General features: G+C 49.7%; 2 protein-coding genes across 4 annotated transcripts; one reads left to right on the top strand and one right to left on the bottom strand.

The window, feature by feature from the left end:
* LOC146043135 (E3 SUMO-protein ligase ZBED1-like) lies at positions 1 to 9,159 on the bottom strand. Of its 2 annotated transcripts, XM_083163573.1 has the most exons (4): positions 8,618 to 9,159; positions 6,819 to 8,497; positions 5,478 to 5,612; positions 1 to 906 (listed from the first exon to the last, which is right to left on the bottom strand). In XM_083163573.1, the coding sequence occupies exons 2-4, from the start codon at positions 8,422 to 8,424 to the stop codon at positions 212 to 214; spliced, it is 2,436 nt and encodes an 811-aa protein (XP_083019699.1). In that variant the 5' UTR covers positions 8,425 to 8,497; positions 8,618 to 9,159; the 3' UTR covers positions 1 to 211. The 2 variants fall into 2 exon arrangements, with proteins under 2 accessions (XP_083019699.1, XP_083019700.1); XM_083163574.1 differs by having other exon boundaries at positions 5,478 to 5,597; positions 6,819 to 9,155.
* On the top strand, positions 9,047 to 24,327 carry TBRG1 (transforming growth factor beta regulator 1). 2 transcript variants are annotated; one of them, XM_083163576.1, is made up of 10 exons: positions 9,047 to 9,202; positions 12,701 to 12,845; positions 14,241 to 14,311; positions 14,641 to 14,849; positions 14,997 to 15,136; positions 15,733 to 15,879; positions 21,572 to 21,669; positions 22,928 to 23,038; positions 23,116 to 23,258; positions 24,105 to 24,327. In XM_083163576.1, exons 2-10 carry the CDS (start codon positions 12,717 to 12,719, stop codon positions 24,233 to 24,235), a joined length of 1,179 nt encoding a protein of 392 aa, XP_083019702.1. In that variant the 5' UTR covers positions 9,047 to 9,202; positions 12,701 to 12,716; the 3' UTR covers positions 24,236 to 24,327. The 2 variants fall into 2 exon arrangements, with proteins under 2 accessions (XP_083019702.1, XP_083019701.1); XM_083163575.1 differs by lacking the exon at positions 9,047 to 9,202 and adding an exon at positions 12,300 to 12,422.
* The last annotated feature ends 402 nt before the right edge of the window (positions 24,328 to 24,729 follow it).

Genomic DNA, 24,729 nt, shown 5'->3' with positions numbered 1-24,729 from the left:
TTAGTTAAAGTATCTTTAATCAAACAGCTTATTTTACAGTACTACCAGTGTAGGGTGAACTACAACTTCTAGAGGTCTTCACCTATAAAATCCATTACAGCTCTAAGGAACAGTCTCATTGCCACAAGGTATTGTCGAGGTACAAAATATGGGTGCAGCAACAGTATCCAATGTCACAAATAGGCCTACTATGACAGATCTATCTAATAGGTCAGCTCACAGAGAGTATCTTAGTAGAACCATCACTGGGTGGTGACCCATCAGCGGCTGACGAAGATGTGGACCTCTCCTGGTGTAAATCTAGTGCCTCTAGAAAGTCAGCAGGCAGTCTAGAGGAAGAGGAACCACTGTTGAAAGTCTCCATGGCAACAGGCCCAACAGCCGGTACTGCAGTAATGGTACTGTTGCAAGTATCCATGGCCACTGTGCCGACAGCCGGAATTGCAGTGATGGTACTGTTGCAAGTCTCCATGGCCACTGTGCCGACAGCCGGAATTGCAGTGATGATACTGTTGCAAGTCTCCATGGCCACTGTGCCGACAGCCGGAATTGCAGTGATGGTACTGTTGCAAGTCTCCATGGCCACTTTGCCGACAGCCGGAATTGCAGTGACCTTAGCAAACTCGGGAGGCTGGGGCTGTTGTAAGGTAACGGTCCCAAGACCGCTAGAGTCCTGTCCGATTCGAACACTCTGCAAAAATACTAACTTTGAAACCAGTTTTCCCTCTATGATATTTCTCGATTTGGTCTTCATTTCACCAGCTCTGTCGAAGAGCCGTTTGGAAGGGACGGACGTGGCCACAGTTGTCAGATATTGCCTTGCTATTTTTCTTAGGTTAGGGTATGTAGTTTCCATTTGCTTCCAAAATCTAAGAGGGTTCTCCTCTATTTTCTCTGGCGGGGCACCTGGAACAAGATTATGAAAAGTGATTACAAGCCAAAACTGAAAGATCACTACATCATTTATTTCATTGCTTCAAGATTAGAAATGGGCAAATATGTTACACTACAATGTGCTACAGAAATCAGACAAGTGTCAGGAGAGAATTTTTTTGATATTGGAATAATTCAGATTGTTTATCAAGGGTGTCAGGAAATCGTATTTGCAGCATAAGATATAAAAACCCGGTACTTAATCTTGTAATATACAATATTGTGCAGAAGCTTTAGGCGGGAAAAATGCTGCCATGTAAGAATACTTTCATAATGTTAATAATTTGATCTTGCCAAGTGAATCGTAGGAGAAATCTCAATCAAATCAGTAGGAAGACCGCGTGGAGAAATGCCTGGCATGTAATAGGCAGAGAGATACCAAGGACATCCCTGCATTTATTCTCAACATCCTGCCCCGGGAATAGCTCCCAGCATCCGGAACGCCCAACGACCTGCGGACATTGACGGCAACAAGCGCCATCGCCAGCAGCCAGGAGGAAATAGACTGGATCTCCAACTGGAACAGTCACAGGTCTAAAAACAGCTGCATTGACTTTATAGTACAAGGGGCTATTAGAGATTGACTTATTATCACAATATTAATATTTGGACTTAGAATATAACCAAGGTCTCCGAATTCCTATATGAATCTGGTTACTGGTATTATTCATCGCTGTTCCTCACACAGTTTTATGCCCCCTACACAGCTGTCTCAGTTAATGACATATGGAAATGCTGAACATTTACCACCTGTATGGTAGGATCACACCCCCGACTATAATCTGACAAAGTCTCTGACTTTGTACAAGTGTACCTAGAAGAATTGATGCTATTATAAAGGCAATGGGAGGTCACTCCAAATATTGTTTTAGATTTCGCATTTTGATAAAAAAAAAGCATTCTTACTTTGCAGCATATTTTTCACACCTGCCTAAAACGTTTGCAGAGCATTGCATACACAGACACACAAACAGGGCCAAGTGTAATATGGCAGGAGAATCAGAAAGTGAACGTTTTCCTTCGGTTTTATTTACATAAAGCAGCAATCATTTACATAAAGCAGCCTGGTTTTGCAGTGTAATTGTCACTTTAAGAATAATGGGAATCTCTCGCTTCATGATTCTCACACCCTATTACATTGGCTCACAGTCTACGCTTACTCCATAAAGAAGAGAAAAACAAATGCTCTGCGCTGCCGAGAAAATAAATTCTGCTAAACAAAGAAGATTCTGGACACACGGTTCAATCTGTAACAAAAATCAATACACAAATGTAACAAGTAAATACACAGGCATGGAATAAGCACAACTATAAAATATTCCTCATTCCATACGAGGTAGCACTTATATATGGGGTCTCCAGATCTCAATTCGTTATCGTCGTGGATAAGCAGAATACTAATATTTGGTAGCAGCAAAAAGTTAATATATGGCAAGAAATCTGCAGTGAGGGGTTAACAAGCCGGTAGATGGGAAGCCAGTCTGTATTGTGTAAGCCGTTGTTGGCAGAGTTTATCCTGCAGCCAGTAGTATTAGTTGGAAACTTCTCCCCCTTTAATCACTTTTTAACTGCCCAAATAGGAAAAGGGGGCAGAATAGCTCCGGAGCTGCTTACCTAAATGATGGCAGCACCCGCCGCTTGTTTGTAGCCAATCCACAGCTCTGCGGCTGTTTGATGTAATACGCGGTAGCCAGGAGATGCCCACACGCCGAGTTATCCCGAGTGCAGGACTGCGCTCAACGGGGGAATTCACCGGCCGCACTGACACCTCGATGGAAGGCAAGGCATGGCGTACAGCATGTATCTCCGAGCCGGGTAGAATTGTCAGAAGTAGTGTAGACGTCAACGCGTTTCATAACCACTGTTACTGGAAACTTTTTTGACGCCTTGAGGAAGTTTAGAGTAACCGTGGTTACGAAACGCTACAAACAAGCGGTTTTCACTTTTTGTGGCTACCAAATATTACTATTCTGCTTATCCACGACGATAACTAATTGAGATCTGGAGACCCCATACATAAGTGCTACCTTGTATGGAATGAGGAATATTTTAGATTAGGGGTAGCCAACCAATCAGCGATGACTATCCGAAAAAATCCGTTCTAGTAAGACAAAGAGTCGATACGCCAGTTTCATCTATCCACTCAGTACGCCATCAGTCTCACGCGCTGTTCACCGAGAACGGGATGCGCATACATGGGAGACAATTGCGCATCTCTTCCGGAAGATACGGCATGCTGGCCAGATAGATGAAACTGGCTAAACCTGCTTACCACGGGCGCAGCCAGGAGGGCTCAGAATGGCAAGCGGTGGTGCAGCAGAAGCCGGAGACGCAGGTGTTCACATTGTCCCAGCGCCACCAGGACACGGCAGTGGGAGGCGGAGCACAATGAGTGACTCTTTGTGCTCCCACTGCCGTATCCCGGCGGCGCTGGGGCGATTTGACCGCCAAGCCGCACATTGAGGGGGGAGAGCCGCATGTGGCTCGCGAGCCGTTGGTTGGCCACCCGTTTTAGATATTTTATAGTTGTGCTTATTCCGTGCCTGTGTGTTACATTTGTGTAATTGATTTTTACGGTTATAAAATAGTTACAGATTGAACCGTGTGTCCAGAATGATTTTTGTTCAGCAGATCTACCTGTTTTTCTCTTGTTTCTAGTTTTCTGTGAGCTCAGGTGAACTCGCATGCAGCAGCTGTTATAAATAAAATTGGTCTAGGAGACATTTATTTTGTAACATTACATGAAGCGCTAGGAATTTGTAGTTTGGTGAGATCTGTGATCCTACCAAACTTACAATATACCCCGCTTACTCAGTAAATAATATAAAACTTTGCATAAACATAAAAAAAAAAAAGTTTAAACAAGCCCACTAACATTTAAGATTTCCAGAAAAGCCCACACATCTTATGAGACTATACCCAACTATTGCGTAACTACAGACATGGCCAAAAGTTTTGAGAATGGCACAAGTATTGGTTGTCACAAAGTCTGCTGCCTCAGATTTTATGATGGCAATATGCATATACTGCAGAATATCATGACAAGTGATTAGATTAATTGCAAAATACCTCTTTGCCATGACAAATAAACCTAAGCCCAAAAACATTTCCACTGCATTTCAGCCCTGCCATAGAAGGACCAGCTGACATGTCAGTGATTTTCTCAGTAACACAAGTGACAGTTTTGCCGAGGACAAGGCTGGAAATAAGGTCATACGATTCAGTAAGAATAAGACTGGAAGCTTTAAAAGGGAGGTTGGTGCTTTAAACCAATGCTCTGTTAACCACTAGGTTCATTGCAATAAAACATGTGCAATCATTGCTTAGCACAAAAAGGGCTTCACATGCAAGGATATTGTTGCTATTAAGATTGCACCTGGGGAAGTTCTGAGGAAAGCTTCAGGGCACCCAAGAATGTCCGGTAAGCCCCGGGACATCTCCTAAAGTTTATTCAGCTGCAGGATCAGGACACGTTCAGTGCTTGCTCAGGAATGGCAGCAGGCAGGTGTGTTAGTGTTCATTCTAGCACCCGCCATATTTAAAAACCTGTGCAGTTCCTCTTCCCTGCCTGAGGTGTCGCTGTCTGCCGTAGTGCTTCTAGCACAGTGTGGTCTGTATGTCACCACTGATATGCAAGCCAGACCTGTGCTAGAAGCACCACAGGAGACAGCGACACCCCAGGCAGGGAAGAGGAACTGCATGGGTTTTCAGATATGGTGGGTGCTAGAATGAACACTGTGTGCCTCATAATGGAGTCAACAAGGGCAGCACAGAAGCTACTTCCCTCCAGGAAAAACATCAGCGAAAGATTTATATTCTGCAAAAAAAAGTACACAGACGCGACTACCGAGGACAGGGGCAAAGTAATTTTCTCTTATGATTTTCCTTTTAGATTGTTTGGTGCATCTGGAATAATACTTGTCTGGAGAAGGAAAAAGTGAAGTGTCTTGCCAACAGTAAAGCATCCTAAAACCATTCATGTGTGGGGTTGCTTCTCCGCCAAGGGAGTGGGTTCACAATTTTGCCTAAGAACATAGCCATGAATAAAGAATGGTACCGAGCAACATCTCCCAACCATCCAAGGACAGTTCGGTGATGAACGATACCCTTCCCCAGCATGATGGTGGCACCTTCAGTGGCTCAGGGAACGAAACAGACTCCACAAACCTAAATCCACATGAGACCATGTGGTCAATCCTCAAGAGGCTGGTGGACAAACAAAACCCCACAAATCCTGACAAAGTCTAAGCATTGATTCGATTAGGCAAGAATGGCAAACCATCAGTGGCCCAAAAGTTGATTGACAGCTGCCAGGGTTAATTACAGAGGTCTTGAAAAAGAAGAGTCAACATTGCAAATATTCACTCTGCATAAACTTATTGTAATGGTCAGTAAAAGTCTTTGGAATGCTTGTAATTTCACTTCAGTACCATAGGTCTAAACACTAAAACAGCAAATATTGGCTGTACTTTATACAAAGCCGGCAGGAGTTCACGCACATAACATTTCCATATATCTGACATTTGCAGAATCAGCCGACTTACCCAAGTACATAGACAGCTCCTGCGGCAGCTCGGAACTCGGAGACTCCTCAGGCTGTTGCCAGGTTTTTTGCACTATTTTGTTGTGGTCACTGAAAAGGCTCCTTGGTGGTCTCCGTACATCTGAAATAACCATCGCTGTTTAGGTAATGTAATAATATATAAAGACTGGAAAAATATTGTATTTCACAACTAAGAACTGAGATGGAACAATTAATACCCTTAAAAGCCCCATACACACTAGGCGATATTATTCACTAGGGCTTTCTGAGCGATATGGTTTACAAAATCGCCTGGTGTGTACACTCCAGGTCGTTAACGGCCCACTCCCTCGTCTGAAGTCCTTCTGCCCAACTTGACCGTTGCACCCTTTTCCCCCCTGGCATCAGCAAGTGTGTATGCCAGAGGTCCTTGCCGCCACCAATATCGGCGTTAGCGGGGAATCATTTAATGTGTATGGGGCTAAAGAGTCAGTGGCAAAAATTGAGATTCTAGTTCTACTGAATCTTTGGTTGCTAAAGCTGCTGGGACACCATGGTGAAAGTATATCGTGACTGGCATTTCCTGGAAATAATTGTACTTACAGTCACGGTTATAAAGGATCTCCAGGCTTGAGCACAGGTAACTTAATTAACATGTCAGTCAATTTGTTTTATCCATCTGGGTTCAAACATGCACAGCCTTAAAACGGTGCCCATACACTTATCCAATTTGGGCTGATTTTGCTTGATTGTAACGGATCACGTCTTGAAATCGTCTCAAATCGGATGTGTTTGACATCCCCATCTGACCCGATGCGCGTCCCGTGCACCTCAGGTCGGACCCTACAGATTGAACCTGCTGCAGATTCAAATGTGTCGGATCTGACCCATCAGCTTCACATCGCGGGTGCTTTAAGCACCCCTGATGTGTTGGTCCAAAGCACCGCTGGCACACACCTATGTGAAGGGGCAGGCAGCACGAAACACCTGGGTTCTGTGCGTAGCAGGGTTGCGGCGGCGAAGGCAGTCCATATGGGAAAACAAAGAAAATACCTGGGCACCGTGGGGTCCAGGTTGCTTTCCAGACACGAGGACTGCCCGCTCCGCCAATGCACCCCCTTCACTTTTTCTCCTGCCCCCGCAGCTCCCCGGGAATTTAACATGGGATTAATCACATGCGATTTATCCCATGTAACAAACAAGTGCCAAATCGTAATGAGCTCTCCTGCGCAGCTGCTTCGGACGGCCTAATGTATGGGAGCCTTTACTGTAATGGTGGAGTTTGGGGAACTCTGCATTAAACATATAAAAAAATATTCTTTTGGATTTTAATGTCTAAAATTAGATAAAGGATTCACCTTACCTTCACTGTTAGCCGAGGAACCTGACAAGTCGTTGCCGTTGGCTCTTCCCGCGGCATCCTTCGTCAGCCAGTTGCTCAGGAAAGTGACCTGTTTGGCCAATGCAGAGGGATCCCTGAAGTAGAGTTTTTTGAAGCGGGGGTCTAATACTGTGGCAACCGCTAATAAAAAGACATGCTCGATGCTGCGAAATCTTTCCTTCATCCCACTAATGGCTTCATTTAGAACAGCCTTTGGGGTTTCATTGTTTGGAAGCAGATTCTCAAGTTCCTGAAGGATTATGGAAGTAATCGGGATCACCAAACTACTTGTTAAGTAGTGTTCCCCACTAATCTTTCTTATTGCCGCTTCAAATGGCTCCAGTATGTCAATTATTTCACTCACATCCTGTAATTCGGAGGCAGTCAGCATGGGAGTCGCACTGGGATCCCCACCGATGACCTCGCTGATGTAAGGTTGCAACTCTCTCAGCTGCTGAAACATATTATACGTTGAGTTCCAGCTCTTAGGGGGCGATTTCAGCAGCTTGTTCTCTTCGATCATCTGCCTCAGGTCACCATTGTCTGCTATGTGCTGCTTAAACCAGGTCATACCTGCTTTTGACTTAGAAAGAAGGGGTGACAAGGTCTCCATCTCCAGACATTTTTCCACAACTAAATGAAGAGCACTCACAAAGCAGGCAATATGTTTATCTTCTCCAAAAGCTAATTCTGCTACTTTTTTTATACTTCCGTCGTCTGTCACAATGGCCATCACGTCATCGGTTTCTGGTCTTATGCCCCATTCGCGGCAACACTGCTTCAGCTGCTCGGCAAGGCTTTCACTTGTGTGTCGTTCCGCAAGCGGCAAGACACCGATTGTCCCACTAAGCAGTTCATCTTCATCATGACAATGGACGGTGAGACTGAGAAAGCTCTGCAGCTGGTCATCAGTCCATACATCCGTCGTAAGGGTGCATTTCTTGTCAACAAGTTTCTTCTTTATAATGCCGCTTAGGGTATTGTATTTTTCCACAACGTGTTGTTTGATGGTTTTCCGAGTCGGGACAACATAGTGAGGAGCCAACGTTTTTAATAAATTATTAAATCCAGCATTTTCCACAATGCGAATTGGCTGACTGTCTTTACAGACCATATCAACAACTGCCTGGGTTACCAGGGGACCCGGACACCGGATTTCTAGGTGACCAAGGCTTTGGGTTGCCGGGTAATCCTGGTTCTGAGTTGCAAGGTGTCCAGGCTTCCGAGTTGCTAGGTGACCAAGCCCATAGCTGTGCACCCTCCTGGCCAATGACGCCGGCCTTTCCTCTTGTCGAATTGATGGTCCCGGCTCTGCCAGTTGTGCTACGCCACCATTTGCAGAAGATTCATCTTGCTCCGAGACCTCAAGGACCTTTACGATATACCCTTCCACGTTGAGAAATCTGGTTGTACCCCCATCTGCGGCAGAGACTGGCGCCTGCAGCACATCAGGGTGTTTCCTCACCAGATGTTGCTTAAGATTAGAGGTGGTTCTAACAAATTTTAGTTGCCTACCACAGTACCTGCAAGTGGCTACGCTCTCTGAGGGTCTATCAAAGTGGTCCCAGATGTTGTTCTTCTGATGCATTCTCTCTACACGATTATATGCAGACTCTTTATCTAGTGCATATGCTCTCTCTCTGTATAGCACCTATGTACAGGCTGTATATGCCCTATACACTATCACACGGGCTGTATATGCCCTATACACTATCACACAGGCTGTATATGCCCTATACACTATCACACAGGCTCTATATGCCCTATACACTATCACACAGGCTGTATATAGCCCTATACACTATCACACAGGCTGTATATAGCCCTATACACTATCACACAGGCTGTATATGCCCTATACACTATCACACAGGCTGTATATAGCCCTATACACTATCACACAGGCTGTATATAGCCCTATACACTATCACACAGGCTGTATATATGCCCTATGTATGCACTGCTGGCTTACAAGGAGCACTCAGGAGACCATCTGCCCTCTATGTGAGTGAGGACTCACCGCATAACAACTCGGTATTAGTGAAGCGTGCTCTACTCTCTAACCGCCAAGCGGGTAACGGCGGGATCCAATAGGAAACGAGAGCCGCTACAGTCCTCCCGCCTATCACAGCGACCCTCTCATATCGGCGGGTGGGCAGCGTGGCAACGACCTGCGCTTCTATTGGACGTATCACGGATGACCAGCTATGGGCGGAAGTAGCGGGATCTTTCACCGGAAATGCGGCGTGTGTGCGCCGTTACCATAGAGTAAGCCCGGAAGTGTGTATAGAGCGGAGCTGCGGAAGGACCTCTAGTCCCTCGAGTGCCAAAGGGGAGCACAGGAGGGACCAGTAGGTTGTTTATAGGTAGGTATACTATGTACATATACCGGGGCGGCGTACGGAGACGAGCAGGGGTCAAAGCCAGGCTGTGTGACTATATGTGTGTGTATATAATGTATACATACCTCCCAGCATGCCCCTCTCCAGGAGGACACAATGCTCTGTTCCTGGGCTTCCCTGGTAATGTAGGATTGCCAGCACCTGTGGTGACACCTTTCTTATCAGTTACCTGGCTCCCCACAGGTGCTGGCAATCCTACATTATCCATACCTCCCAGCATGCCTCTCTCCAGGAGGACACAATGCTCTGTTCCTGGGCTTCCCTGGTAATGTATGATTGCCAGCACCTGTGGTGACACCTTTCTTATCAGTTACCTGGCTCCCCACAGGTGCTGGCAATCATACATTATCCATACCTCCCAGCATGCCCCTCTCCAGGAGGACACAATTCTCTGCTCCTGGGCTTCCCTGGTAATGTATGATTGCCAGCACCTGTGGTGACACCTTTCTTATCAGTTACTTAGCTCCCCACAGGCGCTGGCAATCATACATTATCCATACCTCCCAGCATGCCCCTCTCCAGGAGGACACAATGCTCTGTTCCTGGGCTTCCCTGGTAATGTAGGATTGCCAGCACCTGTGGTGACACCTTTCTTATCAGTTACCCAGCTCCCTACAGGTGCTGGCAATCATACATTATCCATACCTCCCAGCATGCCCCTCTCCAGGAGGACACAATGCTCTGTTCCTGGGCTTCCCTGGTAATGTAGGATTGCCAGCACCTGTGGTGACACCTTTCTTATCAGTTACCTGGCTCCCCACAGGTGCTGGCAATCATACATTATCCATACCTCCCAGCATGCCCCTCTCCAGGAGGACACAATTCTCTGCTCCTGGGCTTCCCTGGTAATGTAGGATTGCCAGCACCTGTGGTGACACCTTTCTTATCAGTTACCTAGCTCCCCACAGGCGCTGGCAATCATACATTATCCATCCCTCCCAGCATGCCCCTCTCCAGGAGGACACAATGCTCTGTTCCTGGGCTTCCCTGGTAATGTAGGATTGCCAGCACCTGTGGTGACACCTTTCTTATCAGTTACCCAGCTCCCTACAGGTGCTGGCAATAATACATTATCCATACCTCCCAGCATGCCCCTCTCCAGGAGGACACAATGCTCTGTTCCTGGGCTTCCCTGGTAATGTAGGATTGCCAGCACCTGTGGTGACACCTTTCTTATCAGTTACCTAGCTCCCCACAGGTGCTGGCAATCGTACATTATCCATACCTCCCAGCATGCCCCTCTCCAGGAGGACACAATGCTCTGCTCCTGGGCTTCCCTGGTAATGTATGACTGCCAGCACCTGTGGTGACACCTTTCTTATCAGTTACCTAGCTCCCCACAGGTGCTGGCAATCATACATTATTCATACCTCCCAGCATGCCTCTCTCCAGGAGGACACAATGCTCTGTTCCTGGGCTTCCCTGGTAATGTATGATTGCCAGCACCTGTGGTGACACCTTTCTTATCAGTTACCTAGCTCCCCACAGGTGCTGGCAATCGTACATTATCCATACCTCCCAGCATGCCCCTCTCCAGGAGGACACAATGCTCTGTTCCTGGGCTTCCCTGGTAATGTATGATTGCCAGCACCTGTGGTGACACCTTTCTTATCAGTTACCTAGCTCCCCACAGGTGCTGGCAATCATACATTATTCATACCTCCCAGCATGCCTCTCTCCAGGAGGACACAATGCTCTGTTCCTGGGCTTCCCTGGTAATGTATGATTGCCAGCACCTGTGGTGACACCTTTCTTATCAGTTACCTGGCTCCCCACAGGTGCTGGCAATCATACATTATCCATACCTCCCAGCATGCCCCTCTCCAGGAGGACACAATTCTCTGCTCCTGGGCTTCCCTGGTAATGTATGATTGCCAGCACCTGTGGTGACACCTTTCTTATCAGTTACTTAGCTCCCCACAGGCGCTGGCAATCATACATTATCCATACCTCCCAGCATGCCCCTCTCCAGGAGGACACAATGCTCTGTTCCTGGGCTTCCCTGGTAATGTAGGATTGCCAGCACCTGTGGTGACACCTTTCTTATCAGTTACCCAGCTCCCTACAGGTGCTGGCAATCATACATTATCCATACCTCCCAGCATGCCCCTCTCCAGGAGGACACAATTCTCTGCTCCTGGGCTTCCCTGGTAATGTAGGATTGCCAGCACCTGTGGTGACACCTTTCTTATCAGTTACCTGGCTCCCCACAGGTGCTGGCAATCATACATTATCCATACCTCCCAGCATGCCCCTCTCCAGGAGGACACAATTCTCTGCTCCTGGGCTTCCCTGGTAATGTAGGATTGCCAGCACCTGTGGTGACACCTTTCTTATCAGTTACCTAGCTCCCCACAGGCGCTGGCAATCATACATTATCCATCCCTCCCAGCATGCCCCTCTCCAGGAGGACACAATGCTCTGTTCCTGGGCTTCCCTGGTAATGTAGGATTGCCAGCACCTGTGGTGACACCTTTCTTATCAGTTACCCAGCTCCCTACAGGTGCTGGCAATAATACATTATCCATACCTCCCAGCATGCCCCTCTCCAGGAGGACACAATGCTCTGTTCCTGGGCTTCCCTGGTAATGTAGGATTGCCAGCACCTGTGGTGACACCTTTCTTATCAGTTACCTAGCTCCCCACAGGTGCTGGCAATCGTACATTATCCATACCTCCCAGCATGCCCCTCTCCAGGAGGACACAATGCTCTGCTCCTGGGCTTCCCTGGTAATGTATGACTGCCAGCACCTGTGGTGACACCTTTCTTATCAGTTACCTAGCTCCCCACAGGTGCTGGCAGTCATACATTACCAGGGAAGCCCAGGAGCAGAGCAATTCCTCCCTCATGGAGAGGGTCAGGTAGGCGACCATGTTATTGTATATATACATTTATGTGTGTGTGTGCCTACGGATATGTTATCATAAATCCTTGCCTCTACGCAACACAGTGGGAGTGGTCCTGTGCAAGTCCATTGGGGCTTACAGTCTGAGAGGGAGAGGTGTGACCTGGGTGAGAGGGAGAGGTGTGACCTGGGTGAGAGGGAGAGGTGTGACCTGTGTGAGAGGGCAGGTGGGTGTTATAAGTAGGACTCATGAAAAGATGTGAGGGGATGAGTTCCAGGGTAAAGGGGAAGCAGAATAACTGGCTGTGGGGGAGTGAGAGGAGGAGACTAGAGTGGAGGTGCGTCAGTGACATTACATTATATCAGTGCTTAGTGAGTTGAATGATGTGTTGATGTCTACCTGTCCCGCAGCCACGTTCCTTGGTATTACATTGGCAGCTATCCCTGTACAAGGCAATACAGTAACTTTATTGGCGATTTATTTAGTTTTTGCACATTTTGTACCCACAAATGAGATGGATGCTTAGATGATATGTATCAAGCTTTGCATTGCGGAATGTTACAGGAGATGTGATTTATAGATGTGCACGGATTAAATTATCATCCTTTACCCCAGTGTGCGCCCAGGAAGGATGAACCCCAATTTCGCATTGCATGCCTCTTACCAGGATGTGAAAATGAAGAATAAGCGGAGAAGCCACAAGGAGAAATACCGGCTGAAGTGCCTGCGGCTGAGGAGAATCGCGAAAGCCATGGTGTTTGTGCGTAGCATTCATGCTATATGCTGTTCTGTAAACCTATATACACCAAGAAGGAGGGGGGGGGGGGGGGGTTGTTGCTGGTTTAGTATATATTTTGATTGCGATTTTAGTCTATCAGTCAAATCCACAGATGGCCGGTGGGCCCGTAGTAAAGCTACCCACAAGTGTTCTCTTTTGTCCTATTTCAGTATGTGACATGGGGGTGCTTCAGCTTGCTTTGCAAAAGCAAACTCCTTTAATGGGCGAAACCATGTGCTCTGCAGGTGGGGCAGATGTAACATGTGCCGAGAGAGTTATATTTGGGTATTATTTTGTTTCTGTGCAGGATGAATACTGGCTGCTTTATTTTTACACTGCAAGTTTTATTTAAATTTGAACACACCTCACCCAAATGTAACACTCTCGGCACATGTTACATCTGCCCCACCTGCAGTGCACATGGTTTTGCCCATTAAAGAAGGAGTTTGCTTTAGCAAACCAACCTGAATCACCCCCATAGTGTCCCTTCACCTATTTCCCAGGTGGCCAGTTTATCCCATGTAAGTGACCCTCTATTATGTTTGTTGCATTTTTCTTTTATCTATATTCATTTGTTTAATTGACACTATTGTTTGGCGCTATTTATTTATGTTTCCTCTTCTATTGTGCAGTGTTTTGGTGCCCTTATGGGAGAGGGGAGTCCAGTATAGAGCAGAAAAAGGGAGGACTAGGAAATAAAGGGGTGATGGGGATATCTATATAGTAATAGAAGAAGGACAACTTTTATGTATAACCTATTTATATGATACCGGCCAGATGCTTCAAAAGTGATACAATGGAGAGTGATAAACCACCAGCCAATCAGCTCCTAAATTCCATGTCACAGAATGTGTTTGAAAAATGTCAGGCAGGAGCTGATTGGCTGGTTGTTTATCACTCTCCATTTTATCATTTTTGAAGCTTAGTGCATCTGGCCCTTGGTCCGTAGATTTGCGGAAGGAGAGATTTCAGTGTTGTAATTGGTTGCCTTGTTTTTGGGTTAGGTGTCCAAACGTCCGCTTGCCATTTACAATGCTTCACCTATGTGTTCTTGAAAATGTGACAATTGGTGAACTTCCCCTGTGCACCTGCCCTGTTTGGTGGCCTGGATACTGTGACAGTTTTTCACAGCCCCTTCTAAGAGGGTGAAAAGGGGTAAAATGTTGCGGGTTGAAACCGGGCACATCCGTTATTATTACTTGATTTTATGTGGACTAGAAAGCATTTCTCTGGGTAAAAAGCTGAAGAAAGACAAGTTTTAGGGGTGTGTTTTGTTTGTTTGTTTTGTAAACTCTGGTTCTAGTGTAAGTTTATAAAATGTGCTTATATTACTTGCCATGCGTGTCATGTGTCATTACCTGTTTTTGCAATTTTCAGGAAAATGCATCTCTCTCGGATGAAATTGCACGCATTGAGAGTAAATTCATTAAAGCCAAGGAAGAGAGGAGGTAAATATTAATTGTGTATGTATTTCATAGATTCTACATCTAAATCAGGCATCATGTATGTGAAAACGTGTTTTGTTTGTGTTTTTCCAATCTCTCTTGCATGCTTTATGAAAAAGGTAAGAAATGATAATATTCCCTGGTATAGATGCTATTTATGATAACCCATAAGCTAGTATTTGCAGTATCGTGATTACCATGGCAACCACAGTCTAGTGGCACATGATTTAGTGAGCACAGTGGATTTGTTACACTACTCCTAATGCTTTTTTTACTGTGACACCCTCTCAGCCTTTTTACCCCTATTTATTATTGTTATTCTTCTTCTCCAGATTCCTATTAAAAAGGCTTCTGCAGCTTCAGGCGCTGAGCGAGGAGGATCCAGCTGGGACTCATAGCTCCGGCTTATCACTCAGCTTCGACATGGCCGGAATGAGTGACGGCAACCTGGACATGGGTCTTCCCAGTGTGTCTGACGATGGTCTGGGTAAAAAGCTCAAGAAAGACAAGCGAGAAAAGGGCAAAGAAAACAAGTCCGAAGGCAAGTGGTGCGCACTAACGGAACCCGTCACCACGCATGTAACGTGTATTAGTGCGTCTGCCATGTGTGAAAACATCTAACCAGATGAGATGTGGGCTGCGGAACGTGTGTTACTGACCATACATGTTGTTTCCTCCCTGTTTGTAGCGATGAAAAGATTATCTAAGAGGAAGAGAGTTACGGAAGGTTCAGCCCGCAGGTGGGTTCAGCCGATACTCTTGGATCCATGTGGGCGACCGGTCTTCCCCATCGTGTTGGATGGGTTGACGGTTTACAGTCTTGGAGAGGTGAGGACCATGGGCTAGTTTTGCTAAATGGTGGCAAGTGCAGGCTTAGGATTCTCTCAGGTTCCAGAATGTAAAAAGATTTAACGCAAGACTGCATTGTATCATCTTTCCTTGTTATACAAATGAGAGTGGGAGGAGACAGATTTGGCATATTCTGTCAATTTGATGATAATCCCCGCCACTGGTGCTGTGGGACAGAGGGACATACCCTCAGAGGAAGCAGCAACTTGCTGGAGAGAACGCTATTAACTCTGGGAGAACTTGTGATGTCACTGAGGTCTGTATTCATGCAGCAATGGTTCCTGGTACACTGACAGGCTGAGTATTGGTTCCGCCCCCACACGCTGTCAGCTCCACATTACCATACCATGATCTTAACATTGCTTCCGGTAAACCCGTGCAAACCTACAAACTCCGGTAATGCTAACCACTACACCAATCCTGCTGCCTAGATAGAGGGTTTATAAATGCACAATATGGCCTTACAGTTAGTTTTCACCTGTTTCCATCATTATTACAAACTGGAATGTTCCTAGAACATACTGGAACACACACACTCTCTTCCTAATGATAACGTCTTCTTGTGTTCTCCGCAGATTGTATCGGACAGGAAAGGCTTCCATGACAAAGCTGCCATTTATCCTGTAGGGTTTTGTAGTACAAGAGTGTACGTCAGCATGAGGAACCCTGAGCAGAAGTGTCTGTACACGTGTCAGATCAAAGATGGCTGGTCTGGGCCCAAGGTGATCACTACTTACTGTGTCATGGTCCTAGCTATCTGTCCCAGGGCTTGCTGGAGTCCTTTCCACTGCCTGGGACTCACTGGCTGGAGTCCTTACCACTGGCCGGGGCTCGCTGGCCGGAGGCCTTACCGCTGGCCGGAGGCCTTACCACTGGCCGGAGGCCTTACCACTGGCTGAAAGCCTTACCACTGGCCGGGGCTCGCTGGCTGGAGGCCTTACCATTGGCCGGGGCTCGCTGGCTGGAGACCTTACCATTGGCCGGGGCTCGCTGGCTGGAGACCTTACCATTGGCCGGGGCTCGCTGGCTGGAGGCCTTACCACTGGCCGGGGCTCGCTGGCTGGAGGCCTTACCATTGGCCGGGGCTCGCTGGCTGGAGACCTTACCATTGGCCGGGGCTCGCTGGCTGGAGGCCTTACCACTGGCCGGGGCTGGCTGGCGGCCTTACCACTGGCCGGGGCTGGCTGGCTGGAGGCCTTACCACTGGCCGGGGCTGGCTGGCTGGAGGCCTTACCACTGGCCGGGGCTCGCTGGCTGGAGGCCTTACCATTGGCCGGGGCTCGCTGGCTGGAGGCCTTACCACTGGCCGGGGCTCGCTGGCTGGAGGCCTTACCACTGGCCGGGGCTCGCTGGCTGGAGGCCTTACCACTGGCCGGGGCTCGCTGGCTGGAGGCCTTACCACTGGCCGGGGCTCGCTGGCTGGAGGCCTTACCACTGGCCGGGGCTCGCTGGCTGGAGGCCTTACCACTGGCCGGGGCTCGCTGGCTGGAGGCCTTACCACTGGCCGGGGCTCGCTGGCTGGAGGCCTTACCACTGGCCGGGGCTCGCTGGCTGGAGGCCTTACCACTGGCCGGGGCTTGCTTGCTGAACTATGGCGAGAATAAGTCTGCTCAATACCCTCCGTAGCTCATTAGCGCGACATTAGGTAGGATACGTCTGTCCTTTGCGCTGAATGTGGCTCGGTAGCGGGGTATTAGGCAGGATACGTCTGTCCTTAGCGCTGACTGTCGTCTGCCCTTTGCGCTGACTGTGGCTCGGTAGCGGGGCATTAGGCAGGATACGTCTGCCCTTTGCGCTGAATGTGGCTCGGTAGCGGGGTATTAGGCAGGATACGTCTGCCCTTAGCGCTGACTGTGGCTCGGTAGCGGGGCATTGGGCAGGATACGTCTGCCCTTAGCGATGACTGTGGCTCGGTAGCGGGGTATTGGGCAGGATACGTCTGCCCTTAGCGCTGACTGTGGCTCGGTAGCGGGGCATTGGGCAGGATACGTCTGCCCTTAGCACTGACTGTGGCTCGGTAGCTGGGCATTGGGCAGGATACGTCTGTCCTTAGCGATGATTGTGGCTCGGTAGCGGGGTATTGGGCAGGATACGTCTGCCCTTAGCGCTGACTGTGGCTCGGTAGCGGGGCATTAGGCAGGATACGTCTGTCCTTAGCGCTGACTGTGGCTCGGTAGCGGGGCATTAGGCAGGATACGTCTGTCCTTTGCGCTGACTGTGGCTCGGTAGCGGGGCATTAGGCAGGATACGTCTGCCCTTAGCGCTGACTGTGGCTCGGTAGCGGGGCATTAGGCAGGGTACGTCTGCCCTTAGCGCTGACTGTGGCTCGGTAGCGGGGCATTGGGCAGGATATGTATGTCCTTAGCTCTGACTGTGGCTCGGTAACGGGGTATTAGGCAGGATACGTCTGCCCTTAGCGATGACTGTGGCTCGGTAGCGGGGCATTAGGCAGGATACGTCTGTCCTTAGCGCTGACTGTGGCTCGGGAGCGGGGTATTAGGCAGTATACGTCTGCCCTTAGCGATGACTGTGGCTCGGTAGCGGGGTATTGGGCAGGATACGTCTGCCCTTAGCGCTGACTGTGGCTCGTTAGCGGGGCATTGGGCAGGATACGTCTGCCCTTAGCGCTGACTGTGGCTCGGTAGCGGGGTATTAGGCAGGATACGTCTGCCCTTAGCGCTGACTGTGGCTCGGTAGCGGGGTATTAGGCAGGATACGTCTGTCCTTAGCGCTGACTGTGGCTCGGTAGCGGGGCAGGATATGTCTGCCCTTAGCGCTGACTGTGGCTAGGTAGCGGGGCATTGGGCAGGATACTTCTGTCCTTAGCGCTGACTGTGGCTCGGTAGCGGGGCAGGATACGTCTGCCCTTAGCACTGACTGTGGCTCGGTAGCGGGGTATTGGGCAGGATACGTCTTCCCTTAGCGCTGACTGTGGCTCGGTAGCTGGGTATTAGGCAGGATACGTCTGCCCTTAGCGCTGATTGTGGCTCGGTAGCGGGGCATTAGGCAGGATACGTCTGCCCTTAGCGCTGACTGTGGCTCGGTAGCGGGGCATTGGGCAGGATACGTCTGTCCTTAGCGCTGACTGTGGCTCAGTAGCAGGGTATTAGGCAGGATACGTCTGCCCTTAGCGCTGATTGTGGCTCGGTAGCGGGGCAGGATACGTCTGTCCTTAGCGCTGACTGTGGCTCGGTAGCGGGGTATTAGGCAGGATACGTCTGTCCTTAGCGCTGACTGTGGCTCGGTAGCGGGGCAGGATACGTCTGCCCTTAGCGCTGACTGTGGCTAGGTAGCGGGGCATTGGGCAGGATACTTCTGTCCTTAGCGCTGACTGTGGCTTGGTAGCGGGGCAGGATACGTCTGCCCTTAGCACTGACTGTGGCTTGGTAGCGGGGTATTGGGCAGGATACGTCTTCCCTTAGCGCTGACTGTGGCTCGGTAGCTGGGTATTAGGCAGGATACGTCTGCCCTTAGCGCTGATTGTGGCTCGGTAGCGGGGCATTAGGCAGGATACGTCTGCCCTTAGCGCTGACTGTGGCTCGGTAGCGGGGCATTGGGCAGGATACGTCTGTCCTTAGCGCTGACTGTGGCTCAGTAGCAGGGTATTAGGCAGGATACGTCTGCCCTTAGTGCTGACTGTGGCTCGGTAGTGGGGCAGGATACGTCTGTCCTTAGCGCTAACTGTGGCTCGGTAGCGGGGTATTAGGCAGGATACGCCTGCCCTTAGCGCTGACTGTGGCTCGGTAGCGGGGCATTAGGCAGGATACGTCTGTCCTTAGCGCTGACTGTGGCTCGGTAGCGGGGTATTAGGCAGGATACGTCTGTCCTTAGCGCTGACTGTGGCTCCGTAGCGGGGTATTGGGCAGGATACGTCTGCCCTTAGCGCTGACTGTGGCTCGGTAGCGGGGCATTAGGCAGGATACGTCTGTCCTTAGCGCTGACTGTGACTCGGTAGCGGGGTATTAGGCAGGATACGTCTGTCCTTAGCGCTGACTGTGGCTCGGTAGCGGGGTATTGGGTAGGATACGTCTGCCCTTAGCGCTGACTGTGGCTCGATAGCGGGGTATTGGGCAGGATACGTCTGCCCTTAGCGCTGACTGTGGCTCGGTAGCGGGGCATTAGGCAGGATACGTCTGTCCTTAGCGCTGACTGTGGCTCGGTAGCGGGGCATTAGGCAGGATACGTCTGCCCTTAGTGCTGACTGTGGCTCGGTAGCGGGGTATTGGGCAGGATACGTCTGCCCTTAGCGCTGACTGTGGCTAGGTAGCGGGGCATTAGGCAGGATACGTCTGTCCTTAGCGCTGACTGTGGCTTGGTAGCGGGGTATTGGGCAGGATACGTCTGCCCTTAGCGCTGACTGTGGCTCGGTAGCGGGGCATTGGGCAGGATACGTCTGTCCTTAGCGATGACTGTGGCTCGGTAGCGGGGCATTAGGCAGGATACGTCTGCCCTTAGCGATGACTGTGGCTCGGTAGCGGGGCATTAGGCAGGATACGTCTGCCCTTAGCGCTGACTGTGGCTCGGTAGCGGGGCATTGGGCAGGATACGTCTGCCCTTAGCGCTGACTGAGGCTCGGTAGCGGGGTATTGGGCAGGATACGTCTGCCCTTAGCGCTGACTGTGGCTCGGTAGCGGGGCATTGGGCAGGATACGTCTGCCCTTAGCGCTGACTGTGGCTCGGTAGCGGGGCAGGATACGTCTGTCCTTAGCGCTGACTGTGGCTCGGTAGCGGGGTATTGGGCAGGATACGTCTGTCCTTAGCGCTGACTGAGGCTCGGTAGCGGGGTATTGGGCAGGATACGTCTGTCCTTAGCGATGACTGTGGCTCGGTAGCGGGGCATTGGGCAGGATACGTCTGCCCTTAGCGATGACTGTGGCTCGGTAGCGGGGTATTGGGCAGGATACTTCTGTCCTTAGCGCTGACTGTGGCTCGGTAGCGGGGCATTAGGCAGGATACGTCTGTCCTTAGCGATGACTGTGGCTCGGTAGCGGGGCATTAGGCAGGATACGTCTGCCCTTAGCGATGACTGTGGCTCGGTAGCGGGGCATTAGGCAGGATACGTCTGCCCTTAGCGCTGACTGTGGCTCGGTAGCGGGGCATTGGGCAGGATACGTCTGCCCTTAGCGCTGACTGAGGTTCGGTAGCGGGGTATTGGGCAGGATACGTCTGCCCTTAGCGCTGACTGTGGCTCGGTAGCGGGGCATTGGGCAGGATACGTCTGTCCTTAGCGCTGACTGTGGCTCGGTAGCGGGGCATTGGGCAGGATACGTCTGTCCTTAGCGCTGACTGTGGCTCGGTAGCGGGGCAATAGGCAGGATACGTCTGTCCTTTGCGGTGACTGTGGCTCGGTAGCGGGGCATTAGGCAGGATACGTCTGCCATTAGCGTTGACTGTGGCTCGGTAGCGGGGTATTAGGCAGGATACGTCTGCCCTTAGTGCTGACTGTGGCTCGGTAGCGGGGCAGGATACGTCTGCCCTTAGCGCTGACTGTGGCGGGGTATTAGGCAGGATACGTCTGCCCTTAGCGCTGACTGTGGCTCGGTAGCGGGGCATTAGGCAGGATACGTCTGCCCTTAGCGCTGACTGTGGCTCGGTAGCGGGGTATTAGGCAGGATACGTCTGCCCTTAGCGCTGACTTGGCTCGGTAGCGGGGCATTAGGCAGGATACGTCTGTCCTTAGCGATGACTGTGGCTCAGTAGCGGGGCATTGGGCAGGATACGTCTGCCCTTAGCGCTGACTGTGGCTCGGTAGCGGGCCATTGGGCAGGATACGTCTGCCCTTAGCGCTGACTGTGGCTCGGTAGCGGGGCATTGGGCAGGATACGTCTGTCCTTAGCGCTGACTGTGGCTCGGTAGCGGGGTATTAGGCAGGATACCTCTGCCCTTAGCGCTGACTGTGGCTCGGTAATACATGAATTGCTACATTCCAGCGAAGATGACTATTCTTAGTGCTTCTCACCCTGCTGTACCCTAACAAAGTCATTGACCGTTCTACAGCGATCATCTCTCAGCAGTAAGGGATCTTTTTTTTTTTTTTCAGTTATTGGGCAGGATACGTCTGCCCTTAGCGCTGACTGTGGCTCGGTAGCGGGGCATTAGGCAGGATACGTCTGCCCTTAGCGCTGACTGTGGCTCGGTAGCGGGGCAGGATACGTCTGCCCTTAGCGATGACTGTGGCTCGGTAGCGGGGCAGGATACGTCTGCCCTTAGCGCTGACTGTGGCTCGGTAGCGGGGCATTAGGCAGGATACGTCTGCCCTTAGCGCTGACTGTGGCTCGGTAATACATGAATTGCTACATTCCAGCGAAGATGACTATTCTTAGTGCTTCTCACCCTGCTGTACCCTAACAAAGTCATTGACCGTTCTACAGCGATCATCTCTCAGCAGTAAGGGATCTTTTGTTTTTTTTTCAGTTCGAGATCATGCCGGAGGATGATCCCCAGAATTCCATCGTCTCCGGCTCAGCCGCTGAATGTCACGCCACCCTTCTGAAAAACATTGGCGGTGTGCGGTGAGTTGGACAATTGGGAGATACAGCAATCATGGGATGGGGAGGAGCGTATGGGTCCTTCAGCCAGGAATGGCGATGAGGTTATTGATGCGCTGCTGGAGAAGAGTGATACTATTGTGATTGCAGATGAACCATGTAACAGAAATGGTTTGTGTTAGGGGATTGGCAGCAATGCCATTTTCTTCTGCCCCTGATATACAACTGGTTATTGTGCCTTCTGAGAAAGTACAGACTACAGTGGCATAAATCGGTCAGCGCAGCGCTATTCTCAGTAATGGCATCCGACAGAATGGAGTGTGGACATCCCAGGTCCTGATGGGATAGGCCCCACATATCTGGCTACTGGACCGGAGAATAACGGACACTGGGGCCTCACCTTACAGCCGCACATGGGCAGATGTATGAAGCAGTGATAAAGTGTCCGGTATCACCGGCCAATCACCTCCTGACTGTCCCTTTTTAAACCCAGCCTGTAACTTAAGAGTCAGGAGCTGATTGGCTGGTGATAAGGTACCAGGCACTTTATCACTTCTCTGCCCCACAGTTACACTGCTCTGCTGATGATATGGGCTATGGGCCTTATTCAGCGAAACCATGCTGCGCTACAGGTGGTGCAGATGTAACATGTACAGAGAGAGTTATATTAGGAAACACTATATTGTTTCTGTGCAGGGTAAATACTGGCTGCTATATTCTTACACTGCAATTTAGATATCAGTTTAAAGGTGCGTACACACGGGGGCGATTTTGTATAATATCGCGGGAAATATGGTCGCTGAGCAACCATATTGCCCGCAATGGGAGTGTGCACCGGCGATATATCGCCGGGTGCGCGCTCCCGTTTTTGCCCCTGTGGTGATCGCTGGTTGCAGGAACATACTCCTGCGACCAGCTGATTACCACTGCCGGGCTCCCCCCATCTCTGGTCGCTGATGTAAAGGAGAAACTGAGCAATATATCTCCCCCGTGTGTACACAGCATTCTACTCCTCACCCAAATCTAACTCTCTGCACCTGTTACATCTTCCCCACCTGCAGCGCAAAATAGTTTTGGTAATTTGCTTGCTTTTGTGCTTTGCTAACCAAGCTGAATCAGACCCAATGTGTGTAGGTCAGGCAAATCCTCCCCTATATACACTGGACAGCACTACGGTCATCCCATCATTCTCCCAGCTGGCGGGTGGATAACTTCAGTCCCAGTGATCGCCACACTGTCTCTCCCGTCCTTGCTGTAATACGGTATTTCTGGTCTTTCCCAGGGGACAGAGTGGAACCACCCCGGACAATACTGGCCCATATTTCTTTGGCTTCTCGCACCCCACCATTCAGCATCTAATACAAAGCTGCCCTGGAGCCCGCAAGTGTGTAAGGTGAGCGATAGAGGAATCCCGTATGGTGACTTGTGTCTGCAGGCGTTTCCCGTTACAGCGTCCCTTTTCTGTTTCAGCTACGATTGGGTGAAGTTTGAAGTATGGAAGACATGCGACGGCCCCATTCCACAGGAGCTCTCTGAGAATAACGCCTCCATCAACTTTGATGCTTTTCAAAGACAGTCGTTTGATGGGATAAAACCGGACAGTGTACTAGCAGGTAGGGGGCGTAATCAACGAGACGCTGGCAGTCCAAGTGATCTATATCGGGCATGGCCAAACGGTGACCCTCCAGCTGTTGTGAAACTACACATCCCAGCATGCCTTGCCATAGTTTTAGCATTCCCTAATAGCAAAACTGGCAAGGCATGCTGGGACATGTAGCTTCACAATAGTTTGGCCAAGCCTGATCTAAACATGGACAGGAGCAGTTGAGACCAGAGCAATGGCGGCTATTCAGTGCTGGTCAGGATCTGGGCGCATTCATGGGAACAGTGGGGGTGTTGAATGCGGCTATTTTCCGCATCCGTTTCCGCAGTGAGTAGATGGAACTAGGGCAATTCCACCTCTTCGATCTTTGTAAACATTCGGAAAAGGTGTGGATCCGCGACTCCATGCCTTTTTCCGTGGACACGGCCACTACTTCCAAAATTTAGCTGCGGTTTCTGCAAATGCTATTAATAGCGGCATTGAATACCCCCCATTGTTCCCAAAGAGCCGCGAATCCATTTATGTGGTGAAAATGGCCAGGATTGAATATTGAAATCCCGTTATTAATTGGTAATAAGGGGAAAGATTAACCCTTTGAGTGCCAGCATTGCTGTGAGAGATCCTCAAAATATCTGCTAAAAATGCCAGCGACTTTTGGTATAAATAACTACAAATATGGCTGTCAGTTAATTGAAGTGGAGTTAAATATTGTACCCAAAAATAAAGAACATCGCTGCGACACTGACATAAACCAGCCGTCCACCCCATGCTCATGTTTATTAGCGTAGTTCCACCGCCTTGAAGCGCACTGTCCACTGCACACATCAGATGTCTGAGAAATGTTCTTTACCCCCAGGGACGCTGGATCTCCTGGAAATCCAGGCCTCACACGATTATATCTCCACGTACCAGGAAATGTTTCTGTCTCCCCCCCAGCATCTGAAATCCTCCTCTAACCAGTACAGTTCGTCTGAGTCTCCAGTGTGAGAGCGCACAACGCGGTTCGCTTCTCATTGGTTTTATGTATGTACCTCTCATATTGCCGTATTTATTTACAATAAATCCATGTCTCTTATTTCTCCACATGTATTTATTTTTGCCTATAATGCATCTTGAGGCAAATTCCTTCTCAAATGGACAAAACCATGTGCACTGCAGGTGGGGCAGATGTAACGTGCAGATAGAATTAGATTTGGGTGGGGTTTTACTTCAAAGTGAGATCTACATTGCAGTGTAAAAATAAAGCAGTCAGTGTTTACCCTGCACAGAAACAAAATACTCACCCAAATCTAACTCTCTGCACATGTTACATCTGCCCTGCAGTGCAGCATTGTTTTGTCCATTTGAGAAGGAATTTGCCTCTGAGAGTGAACCAGAATAAGGCCCCTTATTTGCACCGCAATGTGAATAAGACGCACAGGCATTAGTAAACACGCTGACGAATAGGTGCGACTAGACACGGGGCTGTTCAATGTGACTCA

This window comes from Crinia signifera, chromosome 19 (genome assembly GCF_055691185.1).
Source record: "Crinia signifera chromosome 19, ASM5569118v1, whole genome shotgun sequence".
NCBI classification, from domain to species: Eukaryota; Metazoa; Chordata; class Amphibia; order Anura; family Myobatrachidae; genus Crinia; species Crinia signifera.
The sequence above is the reverse complement of the archived record's forward strand: the minus strand, read 5'-3'. Positions and strand labels throughout refer to the sequence as shown.

Excerpts from the sequence above, each read along its gene's own strand:
- LOC146043135 (XM_083163573.1), bottom strand. The coding sequence starts at position 8,424 with ATGCATCAGAAGAACAACATCTGGGACCACTTTGATAGACCCTCAGAG. Across the intron at positions 5,613-6,818 it reads TTCCTCGGCTAACAGTGAAG|CGATGGTTATTTCAGATGTA; the intron begins GTAAGGTGAATC and ends TTACCTAAACAG. Across the intron at positions 907-5,477 it reads GGAGCTGTCTATGTACTTGG|GTGCCCCGCCAGAGAAAATA; the intron begins GTAAGTCGGCTG and ends ATCTTGTTCCAG.
- TBRG1 (XM_083163575.1), top strand. The coding sequence starts at position 12,334 with ATGAAAAGATGTGAGGGGATGAGTTCCAGGGTAAAGGGGAAGCAGAAT. Across the intron at positions 14,312-14,640 it reads AAAGCCAAGGAAGAGAGGAG|ATTCCTATTAAAAAGGCTTC; the intron begins GTAAATATTAAT and ends CTTCTTCTCCAG. Across the intron at positions 21,670-22,927 it reads AAAAACATTGGCGGTGTGCG|GGGACAGAGTGGAACCACCC; the intron begins GTGAGTTGGACA and ends GGTCTTTCCCAG.